Consider the following 17,569-nt stretch of genomic DNA (forward strand, 5'->3'; position numbering starts at 1 on the left):
ATCAGCCATCTAGCGGTGACTATACTTATCAATACAGTGTGTATTACCAGCGGCAGTGCCGAAAACACAATGTGTTTACCACAACCACCGCTTAAAAATCTCAGAGGGCGCTCAAAAAACACTGTTTTCGTCACTGATGTTGGTAATGCCAGCAAATGAAGACATATTTCCTACCATACCATCGAATATACAGGGTGTCCTACTAAAATATACTTTTTATTCGTCTCTATAAAAATTTTAAAGTCTACATCATAAACTAGTAAGACTTAGTAAGAATTACTGAATTGCGAGAATAATCGAACGAAGAATAATATACGAAAAATTAATAATTTCCATATTCGTTAACTAACAATTACAAAATCAATCATTTACACAAGTGCACACTGTGTGTGATTGTTATTAACAATATGTGTACCAGAATAATATCAAATCGATATTATGATTTGAATTCTTACCACGTATAGCGCTGCACTCTTATTTCATGCACAGTTGCTAATGTTGTGCGTGACACAAAAATGGTAATAGGGCTTTAGAGTTCCAAAAGCATGGTACATGGGACAGAAGGTATTGCCCGTTCAGTTTATCCTGTACAATTGTCTGTGCTATGATATTCAATACCCCTTTACCGAGCCAGTAAAATATAAACATTGCAATGTTACGATCACGCTTGGAGAGAATATTGTCATGTATTTCTTTAGGGAAATAAAGCAAGAAAAAATGTAATGAACTCGCAGAACTCGTTTGGAAAATAGAGAACAAGACTGCCTTTCACTAGTTATGCGAAAGGTAATTTCTACCGAACACTCGGTACACTTTTACGTTGTTGCTTGCACCGATTGTATTGCATTTTGTTACTACATTGTTTACAAAATTAAGATATGACAATTTAATTCGTAGCTAGGGGAACAAAAGTAGTAATTGAAATTGCAAAATTTTATTTAAAAAGTTTCCTATTCAAGTAATTTCCTTAGTTCTAAACATAATGTTGCCCTGGAGAAAGGTTTTAACAGCAACAAGTCAATCACTTGTAAAGCAACTCCATACTTCAAAAGTTCTGTGAGTAACTTTCTGATTACAAATTATATAAAAGAATATTCATTGTTATAAAACTTCTATAATATTCTTAATGAATTTCTTGAATTGGAGAAACACAAAGTTTATATTCATTTTAGAAAAGAGGCTGTAGTATTAAATGGTAAACAGATAGCTAATGAAATTCAGAATGAACTGAAGACAGTTGTTGATGCTTGGATAAATGAGAATAAAAAGAGACCAACATTGGTAGCTATATTAGTTGGAAACAATCCAGCTAGTAAAGTATACATTAAAAGAAAAATGAATGCTGCAAAAGCAATTGGTAACACATTATTAAAAATAGATGAAAGTAAAATAATATTAGAGACAATCTGTTTTCTTTGTCAATATTTTAGGAATTGAAAGCTATACTCTTCATTTAGAAGATACTATAGTACAACAGGATCTCATTAATGAAATTAATCGCTTAAATGCAGATGAAGCTGTAGATGGAATATTTGTACAATTGCCATTAGCAGAACATATAGATGAATATGAAGTATCCCAAGCAGTTGCTCCAAATAAGGATGTAGATGGTTTTCATTTAGAAAACTTAGGTAAATTAACAGTAAGTAGCAGTGGTATTGTTCCTGCAACTGCTTTAGCTATCAAAGAATTAATAATTAGGAGTAAAATGGAAACATTTGGCAAAAATGCAGTAATAGTGGGAAGATCAAAACATATTGGTTTACCAGTTGCATTACAGTTACATGCTGATGGTAAAGGTACATGGCTTTACAAACACTACAGTTGTAAGAAATATTATGTCAGAGCTCAAAACATAAAGTTTTAACAATATATTGTTCTTTAGATTATCCAGGTGCATTAGATATGACCACAACTATATGCCATCGTCATACTCCTCATACTGAATTAGAAAAATTTACAAAATTAGCAGACTTATTGGTAGTAGCAACTGGCATTCCTGGTCTAATCACTAAAGAGATGGTAAAACCAGGAGCATGTGTAATTGATGTTGGAATAACAAGAGTAAAAGTAGGAAATAAATATAAATTAGTAGGAGATGTAGATTTTGAAAACGTGAAAACAGTTGCTGGATATATAACTCCAGTGCCAGGAGGAGTAGGTCCTTTGACTGTAGCAATGGCAATGAAAAATACAATTTCACTTGCTATGAAAAATCATCTAACTTCAAAATAGTTTAAGTTTATTTATAAAACATTAACCTAAGGAAGCATTATCAGCCTTCTCAATGCTTATCATGGATTTTTAACATATTGAACATGCATTTCACTAAGTATTTTACAAATGGAATAGTATTATTTTACTTTAAAGTTTTTTTAAAGATAAAATAAAGCATATAAAGCACAGTAACTGAGTATTTTTAAATAATTTATATTGTACAAAATAGATAATTCTTGAGCCCTATTTTTTATTTTTCTTTCCTGCCCATTAAATTATCCGAAATTTTAATTATCATGCTTCGCGTGCTTTAGATAAATATAGTATCATGTAAATGCTCTTACATTTTCCTCATATTATTTATTGTATAACTTCTGTAATGATTGTTATTATTACGATTGACAACATGCAGAAACTCATTTAATCGATTTTTATATTTTAATATTGTAAACCATTTACAATAAGTATTAGTATGATAATAAGTAAGGTTATATCTTCGGTATCAGCTCCAATTAAGAGATCTTGTAAATAAAAATAGATATTAAAGATATTGTAATATTTCCTTAACACGAAAGCAATATGTTTCTATCCAATTTCGCAAGATTCACTAGACAATCTAAAAGACCGCCACTGTCAACCGTTCTTAAACTTTCAACGTGGAACGACACGAAGTATTTTACATGCAGCTCAACAAAAATGAGTCGCCCAAAAGTCTTGATAACTCGGCCAGATATTCCAACAGCAGGATTAAATTTACTCAAAGAACAGTGAGTGTTCTTAAAATATTTTAAACAGCCTTAGAAATATTTACTTTTTTTTTTATCGTTACGAGCGACACATGCTTTTTTTTAATGCACATGTATATTTAACAGATCTAACATTTTTTTAAATATTGAGCCAAATAAATGTAGTTTTATATATAAATTTTTTTATCATAGTTGTGATATCATTTTATGGGAAAAGCCTGAACCAATTCCAAAATCTGTGTTATTGTCAAAAATAAAAAACGTAGATGCAGTTTACTGCCTACTAACAGATAAGATAGATGATGAAGTTTTAAACGCAGCAGGACCTCAGTTAAAAATTGTTGCCACTATGTCTGTTGGCGTTGATCACTTAGATTTAAAAGCTTTAAAAAGCAGAAATATTAGGGTTGGATATACACCTGGAATTTTAACAAATGCAACAGCTGAATTGACTATGGCTTTATTATTAGCTACTTCTAGGCGATTAATAGAAGCAAACAGAGCCATTTACAAGTATGGAATAGTAAATAAATTTAAAAAAAATATTGAGCAACTATAGTATAAGTTTTTTTATAAAATGTAATTCATAGGGGTGAATGGAAGGCTTGGGCACCTACTTGGATGTGTGGTCCAGGTCTATATGGATCTACAGTTGGAATAGTAGGACTAGGCCGTATTGGTATTCAGGTGGCAAAAAATTTAAAAGGTTTCTGTGTTGGTAAAATATTATATACAAGTAGAAGCATTAAACAAGAAGCATCTGCATTTGGGGGAGAACGTGTAGAATTTGATGCACTATTGCAAAACAGTGACTTTGTAATTGTAACAACAGCTTTAACACCAGAAACAAGGCAGCTATTTAATCAAAATGCATTTGAGAAAATGAAAAAGTCTGCTATATTTATAAATGTCAGTAGAGGGGAAGTTGTTGATCAACTTGCTCTGATAGAAGCTTTAAAAAATGGAACAATTAGAGCAGCTGGTTTGGATGTTATGACTCCTGAACCAATCCCATTAGATAGTGAACTATTAAAATTAGACAACTGTGGTAAGTGTGATGATAATGCTTTAGTGTATACAAGAACCATATCAAATTTTATTTTATTTTAGTGGTTCTACCTCACATTGGTAGTGCTGCTACTGAAACCAGAGAGGAAATGTCAAAGATTACTGCTAAGAATATTTTGGCTGTTTTGAAAGGAGCACCAGCTGAAATGCCTGCTCCACTTCAATTATAAATACAATCGTGATTTATAATTAAGAAACATTTATTATTCCTATGTATAAATCTCAATATATAAACACTTATAAAATGAAATTTCATAATGTATATGTATAACTTCATACAGATGACAATGAGAGGAATGTGTTCACTAGATGATTCCATTATTGCTTAGCACAGCAATCATTTTACTTTTTTGAAATATACAATCTCACTGCTTTGATTGCTGTTATACTCTGTTCATATGCAGTAAAATGTAATGCTGTTGTTGCAGCAGCTTTCAGTTGACTTGGTACCAGGCCTTTAAATAGCCCTCTTACTCCTTCTACTTTTACTGTCATTTTTAAGCAATCTAACAACCCTGTACAGTGAAAAAAAGTGCCAAAATTTGTTCTACCGTGTTTGAATCCTTGTATTTGCAATCTTTTTCTACTAAGATCAAGTGGATATATTGCTGTTTTTGCTAGGAGACCAGCTGCACTACCAGATACCATAGAATTAGAAAAAGTTGTATTAGTTTCTTTAGAATATTTTTTATACAGATCAGTGAAAAATCCATAAAACGCAAATTGCAGACCACTGTGTGGTACAATTTGTAATAAAGTTGGCAATAATCCATTGAAAAAAGTCTTTGGAGATTCATGTCGGATTATACAACTGAAAAGATATTTTTAAAGACAATTTAATGTCTACAACAATATCATCAGTTTTTAAAAACTTGCCTGCAAGAATGTAGAAGTCCTTTGTATACTTGATGATTACTTGATTGTGCCACTAATCTAGTTCTGATAGTATCAAAAGGGAAGGATACAATTGTAGCTACAAAACCAGCTCCAGCTCCAGCTGCAAATTTTATGGAATATTTCCACTCATCTAGTAATGAGAAATTATCAGATGCTTTCATAAATATATGATATGAATAAAACTGCAAAACATTAACAACACAATTACATACTTTTATACATCAAAATTGTTATGAGAATGCATAAAAACTACCAATCATTTTTCCAGTGTGTATTATAGATAGTAATGTAATAATTATTATCACCTTTAACATATTTAAAAGTAATTAGTTTTACTTAATAAACTTTACACAGTTTATTCTTCATATGTAAAGGTAACAATAGTTATTCTCATCTTCTTAGATTGACTGGTACATAATTCTCTTATTTAAATAGCTGTATATTCACCTGACCCATTCCATATGCAATGGAAAGTAATTGGGCAGGAACATGTCCTTTCCAAAATGCAGAAATTCCTTCTTCTTTGAATATTAAGAAAAATGCTTGTGTTATAGAACGATACTTACTGATATGATGATCATGAGCAATCGGTTCAACTTGTAACTGCAATAATTTTCAATACAATACAGAGTATCATGAATCACATTTGCTTTATGTATACCTGAAATCTAATTTTGACAACATCTAAGGGCTGACAAGCAAATCTTGTTACAAAACCACTAATAGCTCCTGCCACAGCATGATCTGTATCATGACCATCTGCTTTTAGCAAACTACCCATTGTTTTTTTTCTATGTCAAAATCACATTTAATTGATTTGATATACTGTAAACATAAAAATTAGTTAATAAAAAATTATATTTTTGAGAATAAATTTGAGAATAAACGTTTAACAAAAGGATAATAACAAATAATATATATACTTTACCAGTTACGTGTTACAGAAACGTAATTATTTTGGTACAAGGAAACTAAAATATAACCTCGGTTAAATTACGAAAATGTACACGTATAAACATTTTAATCACTTATCGTAAGTTACTTAAAATTGCGCATTAATAAAGGAAACGACGAAACATGATTATATGTATTAAGAATATATACGCATACGATACAAAATTTGTATAAATATGACAATTTATTGCATCACATCTTTAATAACTTATTATTAAAAATAAAATGAAAAATTTGTTCATTGCAAATAGTCCTTTCTTCCGAAAACAATCGCAGAACAAGCACAGATAAGGTATCATTAAAAAGTATACAACTATATATGTTTATAAATGTCATGCTTCCATACGTTTATATACTTATTTGTATTTTATTTCTTCTATAATTGCGGAAACTATTGAATAATCGTCAAAGTTACACGGATACCGTAATTGATAATAATCCTTCGCCAGTGTCGCCAAATTGCATCCCCAGCGACTTTGGAGCACATATTCTACATTCGATTTAGATGGAATACTTGAGTGACCATTTTTGGATATTAAATCTAATTGTTCAATGAAACTTTGCTGTAAAAAAATTCATTATATTTACAAATTGATATACATTTCATATAGTAGTTTTTGCCGCGGTTTTTTCTTAATTGTTTAATACGTTAATACATATTGACATACATCGTTTTTCAGAACGTATGTGTCCCATAATTCAGTATATAATTTATGCAAATCCAAAATTATTGTTTTACATATGCTAGAAGCATTTTCGAAGGTATCATCGATTATTTTCAATTTTGCTTCTTTCAAGGTATGATCGTTCATTCTTTTATAGTGCCACTTCTGAAAAAATCTTTTTTTAGAATCGTTTTGTACGTACAAACATTTTGCATTTGCTATGATTTCTGTATTAGAGGTGAATATTTCGTTACAAAATCGAAATATTTCGTCTTCTGAAGCTTCGATCAAATTAATTATAAAGTCAGAATAAATGAGAAGTAATCCTGTGATGTGTTGCAATTTTTCTTTTATCGATGCATCAAACAATTGTATGATATCCTCGCAGCTCGTAATTTTTGCACAAAAAATAAGTCTACATAAATGAAATCTTTTGATTTCTCGACTATGCTCTAGGACCGATTTTCGTACCGGTTCTTCCATTTTTATTGTGCTCGTTTGATCGATAATACGAGATGATTCGTAAACAGAGCCATTGAATTTAGCGTGTTAAAAATGAGAACATATTTAAAAATCAGTAATTTATTAAAATTGTAATAGTTAAAGTTAAAGGTACATAGATTCTTTATTACATAAAATTATTTACAATATCGATCCGCTTTCATTTTACTCCTCCTGTCTAACAAAGTTTCATGTAAATTTCCCTCGCGTTTTGCTCTTTCTAATTCTGAACTATCTCCTTTACATATCTTCAACTTCTTATCTTGAAATTTCTGAAACTTTCTCCTAAAAAACAGGTATTATGACATATCTGATCATTATATTCCTGTAAATCTTTCTTATGTATTATTTGTATTACTTACACATAATTCACTTCAACATCTTGAAGTGATCCTTGTTCCTCTTTTGGGATGTCTTTAGTTGGATCTTGTGTTTTCTGAGTTATGCTTCTTATTGTACAAAATTCTGAAGATCCAGCTTTTCTACTTTGACAAACAATGTCATCTTCCTCAGTAAGGGATATAAAGCAGTTGTTGCTATTCAAAATAGCAAGTTTATTGTCCTACAAATATATTAAATGATATTCTGTTTTAACTTCATATATTGCATACAAAGTTTCAAGTTTAAGGTACCTGGAAAATTGGTTCCCATTGTTCAATCATGCCTACTGCATCGCTTCTTCCAACAACAATTCCTTTTTTATCAACACCTAAATACTTTCCATAACCAGATTTCAATGCAATTTTAGTTTCTCCTATTGGGAATGCTGTTAAAATTTCTTCTGGGGAAGGTCCTTCACCTTCATTATGAGGTGCACCTAATGTGAATAGCCCATTATCCAAAGCTTTCATATATGTGTGATTTCCAAACTCTATTGCCACTGTCCCTGTGACTTCTGATACTTGTGTGGCTTTCCACCATCCACCTATAAATATATTAGACACATTCTCGTAAGAATATGATACAGTAGATTAATGTAAGTAATATTCACATTAATTAAAATACCATGAGCTGTAATGTCCTTATCATCAGTAGCAGTAACATGTTCTTTCTCTTGTCTTTTTGATTTTCGTTTTTTCGACCTGTAAAAAATAAACGTAAAATTACGATGTATAAATTCAGAAACATATTAGTGATAAAGTCAACACATACTTTACTTTCTCGCCTTTCAAAACAAGTTTCCCCGTTCTTACTTTATCGTACTCTGACATTTTTTTGGATTAACTTTGAAGCATTTAACACTGTTAATAACTTTATAACCTCTGCAAAATGTTATGTTATAATATAGGCAGAAGTCTTTCCATTGTATTAATGTACGTGTCTAGATAATAATCGTATCTCTGTAATTATATTAATGAACAATATTTTTTTCAATGGTATTGCATATTTTTATGGCCAATATTTATTAGGCACAGCAGTAACAACAAATAGAACATATGAACTAGTTACTTTTGGCTTAGTAAGTTTCCTATACTGTATTTCAAGTTCCATTTTCTTTTCTTCATATTTCACAATATGTGCCGAGAAGTTGGTTTTTAAATTCGTTAAATACGTAGCGTACATCGAGTAGTTCACACATTAATATTTATTGAAATAAGTTAAAAGTGCATTTTTTTTAATTCGAATATTCATTTCCTCCGAATTAATCTTGAATATTTGTCAGGTATTTATCTATTTAATCTAAATATTATTACAGCAACTCAAATTAATTGCAATTTCATCGGAATTAAGTTCCAATACTTTTGGGAACCAATAAGCAAAATGCATAGCTAGCTTTAATCAATATATTTTTGAATATAAAGCAATATAAATATGAAATAGTATAATTATTCTATTAAAATTGAGATTACAAATGGAGATTACTCTGTAAATACGGAATAATCAAAATATTATACAACACGGAAATTACAAAGTCGTAAAAATATATCGTTATATATTTTTCCACGTTGATACTAGCATGAGTCGTATGCGAAGTGACTAAAGTTACAAAAACATTTCTCGTAAAAGCCATGATCTACATGGTACAAATTACATATAAAATTAAAGATATATTTCTATTCTATTCAGTAATGAGTACTGAAACGTTACTAGAAAATTGTGGCACACTTTGTGGTGTATGAATACCATACATGAAAATTTATATTCAGACTTGTAGAAGCAAATGGATCAGATAAATGCAAGTATCATGTTTCTTTTTGCTACATATTCAATTTTGGATGCTTGAATTCATGACAATTTTTAGTTATCTTCGAGCTTCTAGATGTTTATGTACTAGAATTTGGACTTAAAATAATTTAAAAGGTATTTTAAAAAGTGGAAGATTGTTATTTTAAATAATTATACGTTGTTCACAGATAGAATTATTCAGGAAGGCCATTTATGCATTCAAAGGTTTTTGCATTAGGCAATTCTTATAAGTGGAAATAATTCTTAACATTGTGAATAGAATCCACATATTTTTTTGTGCATTTTGACGTTATTATCAATATTAAGATGACATTTAATTCTTTTTTTTATTCATAAGGGTTTAACGATTTTTTATCTTAATAAGAATATAGAGAAGAATTTCTCATAAACTATTCTTCAGCACATTTATAATTTAAAAGGAAAACAGTCATAGCATCAAATTTTAATTATGTTTAACGTTCATGTCGAATGACGGATTTTGTAATTACTATCGAAAGCATCGTATTAGGCGTTGACTCTTTCCACAATAAGTATCGACGCAGAATCATCCGATACTAAACATCAGCTTTACTTATTCTTTCGGGCACTGTTTGTTACTTTTGTAAAAATCAATTATTCATACGTCTAGGAATTGGATATCGAAGTACTAAAACACTGTCCGCTGATATAATTGGTAGTACATTATCGCAATGGTGATTTACTAAATGACTTACACTATCAAAAACACGATCTTTTGTGCGTACCTGAAATTCAAACGAATTAAAATTACATATATCTTTTTAAGTAGAAAGTATCCTATATTATTGAACTATCAATATTGCCGTAATACTTACTACACCTTCTGGATCAATTAACAGTAAATGTTTTGGTGTACCATTGTTCATACCCGTAAGGACATACTGTCCAGGAGAACCTTGAGACTCTCTGACCAGAAAATCGCCATCCTATTAAAATTGAATATTGTTACAGCATTACTATTACGATATTATTATTGTACTGTTTATTTAATCATCTTACTCTAGACAGCATAGATTCTGCTTCAGCGCGACTCACGCTTCCATGGAACCATATTTCGTGCTTTAGTTGTTGTTTCTGAGAGTGTGGACTTAATCTATTCATATCCGATATCGCAGAACTAAATGGCTCTGAAAATTCCAGTTGTTCGTGAAGAAATCTTCAGCTTTGCATTACAAGAAAATATAGAAGTAATGTATTAATATCACTTACGCATATCAAACACGTCAAACAGTGATGTTTGATCGCGATGACTTTCTCGATTCGCTGCTATAACGCTATCATTCACGTAATTATGTTCAGGAGGTAAATTGAAATTTGCAGTAGTCGTTCCATCCGAATTTAAGTCAATTAAGTTACCAGTTTCTGTAACACAATCGAATAAAAATCGTGATATAACTTACGACATGATCGCATAATCGTGATTATCTTTTTGTAGTATTACCTGCCCATTGTTGATGATGTCTATCGGAATTGGATGAGAATGAATCGTGCAAAGCAGAATTCTGTGCATTGCTTCTCGATATGTGATTCTGACCAGAATGGTGATGCTTTAAATTGGGTAGGGTTGATGCTGTGGGTAATGGTGGTACAGGTGGAGGACCGATATCGGGCGGTACTTTGCCTGGTAAATCGTTATAGTAATCTCTATCTGCTTCTCGCATGCCATTCAACATGGGACTGGAAGAAAAATGATAAATGCAAAATAAAAGAAAAATTACAGTATGCTATACATGTATGAAGTATGCACTTACTGTAGTGAAGACGGTTTTGTAAGGAATTCTTTGAAACGTAATTCGAAAGCTTGACCAATGGTGGATATAACATCTTGTGCCAATCCTCCTCCACATTCTAATACATAACAAGCGCGCCATTCTTGCATGTTCTTTGCAACGTACGCAACAAAGTCCAGTATCTCCTATAGAAATATTATATCCATTTAGTACTTCAGGGATTATAAATTTAGAAGTATGCATGAAAGATAATTTACCGTATCGCCACCCGAAGCAAAGGATATACGCGGCATTTCATGTTTAGCAATAATGTGACCTGTGTCTATGTTAGTCAAAGCTAAACTACAGCTGCTAATAGTCAGATTTATTGTAGCACCTGTGTGTTCCATGCGAGGCTTATCCGCTATTGCCCTTAACACTTTTCTGTCTACCTAAGTAATGAGAATTAGAAATATTAGTTTACTATTCTTTTTTAGAGTAAAAAAGACAGTATATTGCAAATAGATACCCTTCTCTTTTTGTCTGCAGATTTTAATCCTGCTGCTTCGCAAACTCTGTTTATGCATTCTCTAAAAAAACATGAAATTCCATTATAAGCAATAAGCTAACCCTCTCATAATAGTTAAATTGATCAACACTACTCATCAATTTATAATTAAAAAGTTAATTAGTATACAGCCTGATGCGCTTGTGAAAAATATATATGCTTATAGATATATTGCAAGACTTACTTGGCAACACATGATCTTGTTTCAAAATCTAAACTTTTCATAGATGTGTATACTTCAAGGCAACCTATATACTGAAAAATTCATAGAGAAAAGATCTCAATAAAAGTCAGTTCTACAATTGCTTCGGATATCATATTTTACTGCAGTATATTGAAAGCTTACCTTAACAGTATATGTAATTCCTTCTTTACTCACTAAGTGGTCTGGGTGTAACCATCCTCTGGCTGGCTTACTTATGAAACTACTACCTCCAGTTGCCATTTTTAAATTCTATGCACGCTCATATAACTGTAACAGACACACTAGCATCACACAAAACCATAGTTCTATCCTTTCAGCAATAATTAAAGCCAAATTGAAACATTTCACACAGAAATGTATACCCAAACTATGTGCATACTTAGGAACAAGATTTCTATGCTTTTCTTAGTTGAGTTGTATAAATTAGTTGCACTGGCATTTCTCCATACTTTACAGTAGTATTTCAACAGCTCTGTCAGTTGTCATTTATTATATAATACCGATAACTTTATAATTATAACATGCTCGTCAGAATAACAAGGATATGCAGCTGATTGAAACGTTCTGTTAACTGGGGAAAAAGGAACTTTTGATTATTATTCGTATGATCTACCAGGAAATGAGATCATACCTCGTGAACGATCAACGGTATCGTATATCCACAATACAATTACACTCGTTCGACTTAGTAATCATTTCACAGGAATCCTTTGTGATCACTTGACATAAGGGAACACTACGATAAGTGCGTATTCGTCTGCATTTTCTGCCACACCACAAACATTGGCTACATTCGCTGTCTCGCGGAATTTCATGGACACTAAATGCGAATTATCGATAATTGAACTGCCTTTCTCACCGACTGTACATGCCGAAACTTTTTTTCCCTCTCAACCATTGAGTCAGTGCCCACGAAAACTTGACTTTTTCAATAAAATATGAAAATATGGAGCTAAGGATATTAAGCCAGAAAAGGTAATTCAATATGAAAAGAGTGAAACTTAAATCGGAGAAGCCGAATCCATTGTTCGAGTTGTGGTTAGAAGAATGGAGGAAAGAAGCAGTCTCCAGAAACTCCGATTTGCAACATTATTTTTCAAAAGCGCTTGTTTCCTTGAAAAAGTACCCATTACCGTTGAAGTCTGGAAAAGACTGCATAATATTACAACATTTTGGCACGAAACTATGTTCCATGTTAGATAAAAAACTTGAAAAACATAAGGCTCGAAATAAAGGTTCGAGTACCGATGATCTTACCTGTACATATTGCAATTCTATTAAAGAGCATGCGCCCGAAAAAAAATATAAATCGCAACAAGTGGAGACGAATTGTATAGAGAAAAGGGCTAATGCTTTTAAACGTGTTATTAATGACAATTACCTTGAGAATAATAGAAAAAATCAGACTAATTTAACTAAGCCTACACAGAGTCAGAGGTCTCAATCTGTAGAAAGAATAATTAGTGAAAGATTTGAACAAACTGAGGAGTGTTTTGTAAGTAGGAAGACTAAGGAGAGTAACATTCACACTGAGAAATTGCAAGAAAAGTTTAAAAAAACAAAAAATCCAAGTAAGGAAACAATAAATAATGCAGGAGGTAGTATAGTTAATTCTACAGATAGTCTTCAGAAGGATATTTATTTAGAAGCAAATAAATTTGATATAATACTACTAGTAGATAAGCAGGAAACCTGTGGGTATGTTTCCTTCCATTGTACTATATCTAAATTTATTATGGTAACTTTAAAAGATTATATTTTAGTGGTAAAACAAAGTCTCAGCATGATGCTACACTGGTGGAATTATCTCAGCTTGGCATATTATTTGAAGTACGCCACTTAAAAGTTGGTGATTTTGCATGGATTGCAAGATGTAGGATTACAAATAGTGAATTAATTCTACCCTATGTAATAGAAAGAAAACGAATAGATGATTTAAGTGCTAGTATTATAGATGGAAGATATTATGAACAGAAGGTAATATGATGATTAAATTCTTAATCCATTTTACCTATTATATATTCTTGTACGATCACGAAAGAACTTATTTCATTATAGTTCCGGCTGAAACAATCTGGAATTGATAATCTTATGTATATAATTGAAGAGTATGACAAAGGTCAAAGATCAATGTTACCACATTCATCATTGATGCAAGCTTCTATTAATACATTAATGCAAGATGGATTTTTAGTCAAATATACAAAGAATCATAAGGATTCTATGTTTTATTTATCATCATTGACAAATATTTTGCATGATATTTTTAAAGTATGTAATTCTTCTGGTAAAAGTCTTATAATTCTAAATAAATTGCTTTATTGTATCTCATGAAGAATCCTGCTTTTGTTATAGGAGAAAAATTTGATAGGCTGTAAAAAAGCAACTCTTAAACAAGCAGATATTTCAAGTAATATTCTCAATCTCATGGAATTTCAAGAGTTTAATAAAGCAGCATCTAAGCAAAAAGTATATCAAACTTATACAGTTAAAAATTGCATTAACGATCGTGTGAATAAATATCTCTCGTTTTTTAGGTGTTTAAGGTAAGCGAGATGTTTATTCGTCACTTGCTACAATTAAAAGGAATATCTGTAGACAAAGCTGTTGCAATCGCGGAACGTTACTCAACACCGCAGCTCTTAATCGATGCTTTGCAAGAGCCTGATTGCAATGGGGAAATGTTATTATCTAGCATTGAGTGTGGTGACAAAAAACGTCAACTTGGTATAACACTTAGTAAAACAATTTACCAGTTATATACAAAGAAAAACCTAAATTGATAAATAATATTTTACATAAATAAAGGTACCTCTTTTACTTTTAAAAACTGTTTCAACGCTAAAAACTCGGGACGCTCTTCGCATATTCTCTTTAAAAGAATGATCAATAAATAAGTGTAAGTTGATTGACATGGAAAAAAATTGACGGTGTCTCTTACAGAGCGATGGGCGGTATAATGATAGAGTAGAACCTGTGAAGTGTAAATGATGACACGTCGTCGTTCTCAACGTCAAAACAGTCTCTTTCCTTTGTGATCATGCATTTGACAGATTTTTTCTTAGATATTGACTGGTTTATATTAATATTATTTAAACCTCATATTCCGAATTTCTTTTAATTTTTCATCTAAAATAGGTGCAGCTTGTAATTGTAAGACATTTCTTTTAAGTAATGTGGCAGATTCATTCTTTTAATGAGAGCAACATCGTACAGTACGACATAGACGCTTTAAAAGTCTGAAAGGTAAAAGAAATTTATTATTAATTATTCAAGTTACGCTATAAAGATTTGTATATTACTATATACGCATATACCACTGCAAAATTCATAGTATTGAGGTCGTATAATCCTGCAGCAGTCAACTTGCAAGGTCTAGAAGACCGTATTTGCATTATTTGAAGTATCCTTCGCGCCTTCATTGTCGTTTGGTACCATTTGCAGCTAGAGCTGTTCAAAAATCCTCAATACATTACGATTGTCGCTTTAAATTCTAGAAATTGTAATCTTTATTTCTAATTAAAAACATACATATCATCGAGTAGTTTTGAACTATGCTCTGTAATAGTTTCTCCAACCAAAGTGAAAAAGAATAAATGGAAGTTTTGGCCACAGAAGAAAAGACAGTGTTTAAGAGCTATTACAGGTTCATGCAGATGCATAATAGTCTATTAAACAAAAGTTGTCAATGCTTTTATAGGTGGACATTATCCACAGAAAATTTGTTCTTACTTGAAAGGCTATAGCACTGAGACCGATTAGATTAAGAATGATCGTAAACAAAAACGTTTTCCGATTTATTGACTCCCAAAGCACGAAAGACCTTAAAGTAGAAAACATATATGAATTAATTAGCATGGAGTAATAGTCTTACATTCTTTGTTTAATTTTAGACTTATTTAATCGGTACAAACTGAATAGCTCTCTTGTGGATCATCACGCATTGCCTAATTTGTTGGTATCCATAGTCCACCGAGACATGATCGTGTATTTCTGTCGCTTTTTGAATTTGTCTTCTGTGTTCATTATAAGAATTTAAATCAAAAAACGATATTTATATTTTTATGCAAATAATATACATGAAAATAAATAATCTATACGGCAGTCGTTCATTAGGCAAATATATGTCGGTAATCATTTTTTTCTTAGAACAAATTGTGCGAAATGGGAAAAAAATTGATCTTCATCTTATAATTATTCTTTAGTTCGCTTTTTACCGAATATAATTGCTTTTTTATTACATAATGATAATTACCCGCATATGGCAAACAGTGCAGAGATATGGTGACTTATAATGATGTTTAAAGAATCTATGGCGTTTATCGTTACGACAGTAAAAACTGTATACCAACACATGTGAACATATGTGAAATAAAAATGAGTCTCGGGATCCAGTACATGATATATCTCAAGTACTTGATTTCGCGACCGAGTTTCGTTTAATGGTCGAATAATATCCATCAGAGGATTGTACCAAGGAGTTAACTGGAATACTAGAGCCCACCCTGTCAGTGCACCTGGAAAATACCATTTATGATGCCCATTTTTCTCAAAAAAAGAAGTACCTACTTCTGTATAGTAGGGCAATTTTACTTCCTTTCGTGGTGAACTTATCTAGAATCTGCACATTGTCAGTTTCGCATTGATGTCTCCATTCTTCTTCCACAGCAACAAATAGTTTTCTAAACTATAATATTTCGAAGTTCTACGATTCTCTTTTCTTAACATCAACTAACATATTGTACGTACATTGTGCTTATTAAAAGAGCAATTTACTGCTAGGATTAGCCATAAACCGCCTGACGCAAAATGTGGCAGAGTCTCGACGGCTCCGTCCAAATTCTTCTTGTGTACTTGGATCCAAAATTGTATTATCTAGCCAGTCATGGATGTATTATTAAATAATTTACTCCAGTTCCTGTAATTATTCAGTATAAACACGTTTTACTCACCGTCATTGCTAACAAATGCATTGAACTGATTATTTGTACAACTGAGATGATACTACTGCGTAAGTCTTTCTCAAAAGGAGAATACCCTACAAGTGTCAAATACGTTTTCAACACTCTGTAATGATGGATGTCGAATATGTCGTGTATTTCGTTTCCGGTTCTCTGAAGCACTGTACATTTTGAACACGATTATTTAGCATTTGAACAGAGTTAAATATCACAAGAATATATACATTTATTCTTATTAATTTTATGAATAATGTTTTTTCTTGCTAGTCGTAGCAACTGTGCGAAACTATGTTGCAGAACAATGTGCTGACTACAATAAACGTGGCTTTCGCCTTACTGCTCATATCGGAGTATTTCTTGGAAATGCGCTGCACTCAGAATTAGGGAAAATGATGTTCGCAAAATTGGTCTGCAGAAAGTAAGAAAATGGTTTTATACGGATGAAAAAGAAGTAGCATAGTCTGTCGAATAAGCGTACCTAAATTTTTAATGCGTAATGGCAACAGAGGTGATGCGAAATTATGGTAGATGAAGGTTGTCTTGTGTGATAGGTAGACACGTATATTCTGACTTCCCCCATACTTATATCAATTTATTCTACCTACTTGTTCAAGATCGATGTTTCTTTCTTCTTCAAAAAATAGGTACACCTAGGTATAAGTAGCTTGTGAAATAAGTAATTGCGATGCTGGTAGAGTGGTAGAATAGTGTGTGAAGGAGAATGAAGTGCTTATTTGGGTGAGTCAGGGGTTAATTGTAGTATTTGAACGAGAACCAAAAGAATGAGAATAGTCAAATATGCAAAAAGTATGATAGTTGCTCGATCGAGAGCCGCAGCTCGGGGCAGTCGGATGTGGACGCGAGCTTCTATCG

At 31.8% G+C, this 17,569-nt stretch overlaps 8 protein-coding genes across 15 annotated transcripts; 3 read left to right on the forward strand and 5 right to left on the reverse strand.

The window, feature by feature from the left end:
- Positions 1-646: 646 nt before the first annotated feature.
- LOC143184590 (bifunctional methylenetetrahydrofolate dehydrogenase/cyclohydrolase, mitochondrial-like) lies at positions 647-2,405 on the forward strand. 4 transcript variants are annotated; one of them, XM_076386926.1, is made up of 5 exons: positions 647-786; positions 898-1,056; positions 1,173-1,357; positions 1,431-1,799; positions 1,886-2,405. In XM_076386926.1, exons 2-5 carry the CDS (start codon positions 983-985, stop codon positions 2,233-2,235), a joined length of 978 nt encoding a protein of 325 aa, XP_076243041.1. In that variant the 5' UTR covers positions 647-786; positions 898-982; the 3' UTR covers positions 2,236-2,405. The 4 variants fall into 4 exon arrangements, with proteins under 4 accessions (XP_076243041.1, XP_076243044.1, XP_076243045.1 ...); XM_076386929.1 differs by having other exon boundaries at positions 1,431-1,793; XM_076386930.1 differs by having other exon boundaries at positions 1,512-1,799.
- An 81-nt stretch (positions 2,406-2,486) lies between these two features.
- LOC143185063 (glyoxylate reductase/hydroxypyruvate reductase-like) lies at positions 2,487-4,213 on the forward strand. The gene is made up of 4 exons (XM_076387785.1): positions 2,487-2,984; positions 3,156-3,476; positions 3,554-4,011; positions 4,074-4,213. The coding sequence occupies exons 1-4, from the start codon at positions 2,797-2,799 to the stop codon at positions 4,199-4,201; spliced, it is 1,095 nt and encodes a 364-aa protein (XP_076243900.1). The 5' UTR covers positions 2,487-2,796; the 3' UTR covers positions 4,202-4,213.
- On the reverse strand, positions 4,214-6,390 carry LOC143185064 (mitochondrial thiamine pyrophosphate carrier). 4 transcript variants are annotated; one of them, XM_076387788.1, is made up of 5 exons: positions 6,306-6,390; positions 5,590-5,753; positions 5,376-5,531; positions 4,908-5,110; positions 4,214-4,842 (listed from the first exon to the last, which is right to left on the reverse strand). In XM_076387788.1, the coding sequence occupies exons 2-5, from the start codon at positions 5,707-5,709 to the stop codon at positions 4,374-4,376; spliced, it is 948 nt and encodes a 315-aa protein (XP_076243903.1). In that variant the 5' UTR covers positions 5,710-5,753; positions 6,306-6,390; the 3' UTR covers positions 4,214-4,373. The 4 variants fall into 4 exon arrangements, with proteins under 4 accessions (XP_076243903.1, XP_076243902.1, XP_076243904.1 ...); XM_076387787.1 differs by having other exon boundaries at positions 6,229-6,349; XM_076387789.1 differs by lacking the exon at positions 6,306-6,390 and adding an exon at positions 5,857-5,977 and having other exon boundaries at positions 4,908-5,058; positions 5,495-5,531.
- LOC143185068 (uncharacterized) lies at positions 6,225-7,031 on the reverse strand. The gene is made up of 2 exons (XM_076387793.1): positions 6,551-7,031; positions 6,225-6,445 (listed from the first exon to the last, which is right to left on the reverse strand). Exons 1-2 carry the CDS (start codon positions 7,028-7,030, stop codon positions 6,239-6,241), a joined length of 687 nt encoding a protein of 228 aa, XP_076243908.1. The 5' UTR covers position 7,031; the 3' UTR covers positions 6,225-6,238.
- A 116-nt stretch (positions 7,032-7,147) lies between these two features.
- On the reverse strand, positions 7,148-8,416 carry Frg1 (FSHD region gene 1). The gene is made up of 5 exons (XM_076387791.1): positions 8,201-8,416; positions 8,054-8,130; positions 7,681-7,973; positions 7,411-7,610; positions 7,148-7,333 (listed from the first exon to the last, which is right to left on the reverse strand). Exons 1-5 carry the CDS (start codon positions 8,257-8,259, stop codon positions 7,186-7,188), a joined length of 777 nt encoding a protein of 258 aa, XP_076243906.1. The 5' UTR covers positions 8,260-8,416; the 3' UTR covers positions 7,148-7,185.
- Positions 8,417-8,818: 402 nt separating this feature from the next.
- Positions 8,819-12,507, reverse strand: Shc (SHC-adaptor protein). Of its 2 annotated transcripts, XM_076387781.1 has the most exons (12): positions 12,367-12,507; positions 12,115-12,306; positions 11,877-12,002; positions 11,715-11,785; positions 11,492-11,552; positions 11,241-11,414; positions 11,005-11,168; positions 10,695-10,930; positions 10,463-10,615; positions 10,253-10,380; positions 10,069-10,179; positions 8,819-9,978 (listed from the first exon to the last, which is right to left on the reverse strand). In XM_076387781.1, exons 3-12 carry the CDS (start codon positions 11,973-11,975, stop codon positions 9,844-9,846), a joined length of 1,332 nt encoding a protein of 443 aa, XP_076243896.1. In that variant the 5' UTR covers positions 11,976-12,002; positions 12,115-12,306; positions 12,367-12,507; the 3' UTR covers positions 8,819-9,843. The 2 variants fall into 2 exon arrangements, with proteins under 2 accessions (XP_076243896.1, XP_076243897.1); XM_076387782.1 differs by lacking the exon at positions 12,115-12,306 and having other exon boundaries at positions 12,367-12,505.
- Positions 12,508-12,697: 190 nt separating this feature from the next.
- Positions 12,698-15,339, forward strand: Mus81 (mus81 structure-specific endonuclease subunit). The gene is made up of 5 exons (XM_076387780.1): positions 12,698-13,433; positions 13,499-13,712; positions 13,794-14,006; positions 14,091-14,204; positions 14,273-15,339. The coding sequence occupies exons 1-5, from the start codon at positions 12,721-12,723 to the stop codon at positions 14,516-14,518; spliced, it is 1,500 nt and encodes a 499-aa protein (XP_076243895.1). The 5' UTR covers positions 12,698-12,720; the 3' UTR covers positions 14,519-15,339.
- On the reverse strand, positions 14,850-17,040 carry LOC143185142 (uncharacterized). Its single transcript, XM_076387878.1, has 12 exons — positions 17,018-17,040; positions 16,909-16,982; positions 16,688-16,857; positions 16,485-16,610; positions 16,305-16,422; positions 15,991-16,252; positions 15,815-15,916; positions 15,650-15,781; positions 15,387-15,558; positions 15,294-15,306; positions 15,053-15,198; positions 14,850-14,974 (listed from the first exon to the last, which is right to left on the reverse strand). Exons 1-12 carry the CDS (start codon positions 17,038-17,040, stop codon positions 14,921-14,923), a joined length of 1,392 nt encoding a protein of 463 aa, XP_076243993.1. The 3' UTR covers positions 14,850-14,920.
- Positions 17,041-17,569: the final 529 nt, after the last annotated feature.

The sequence above is a fragment of the Calliopsis andreniformis genome, chromosome 10 (genome assembly GCF_051401765.1).
Source record: "Calliopsis andreniformis isolate RMS-2024a chromosome 10, iyCalAndr_principal, whole genome shotgun sequence".
Taxonomy (NCBI): Eukaryota; Metazoa; Arthropoda; class Insecta; order Hymenoptera; family Andrenidae; genus Calliopsis; species Calliopsis andreniformis.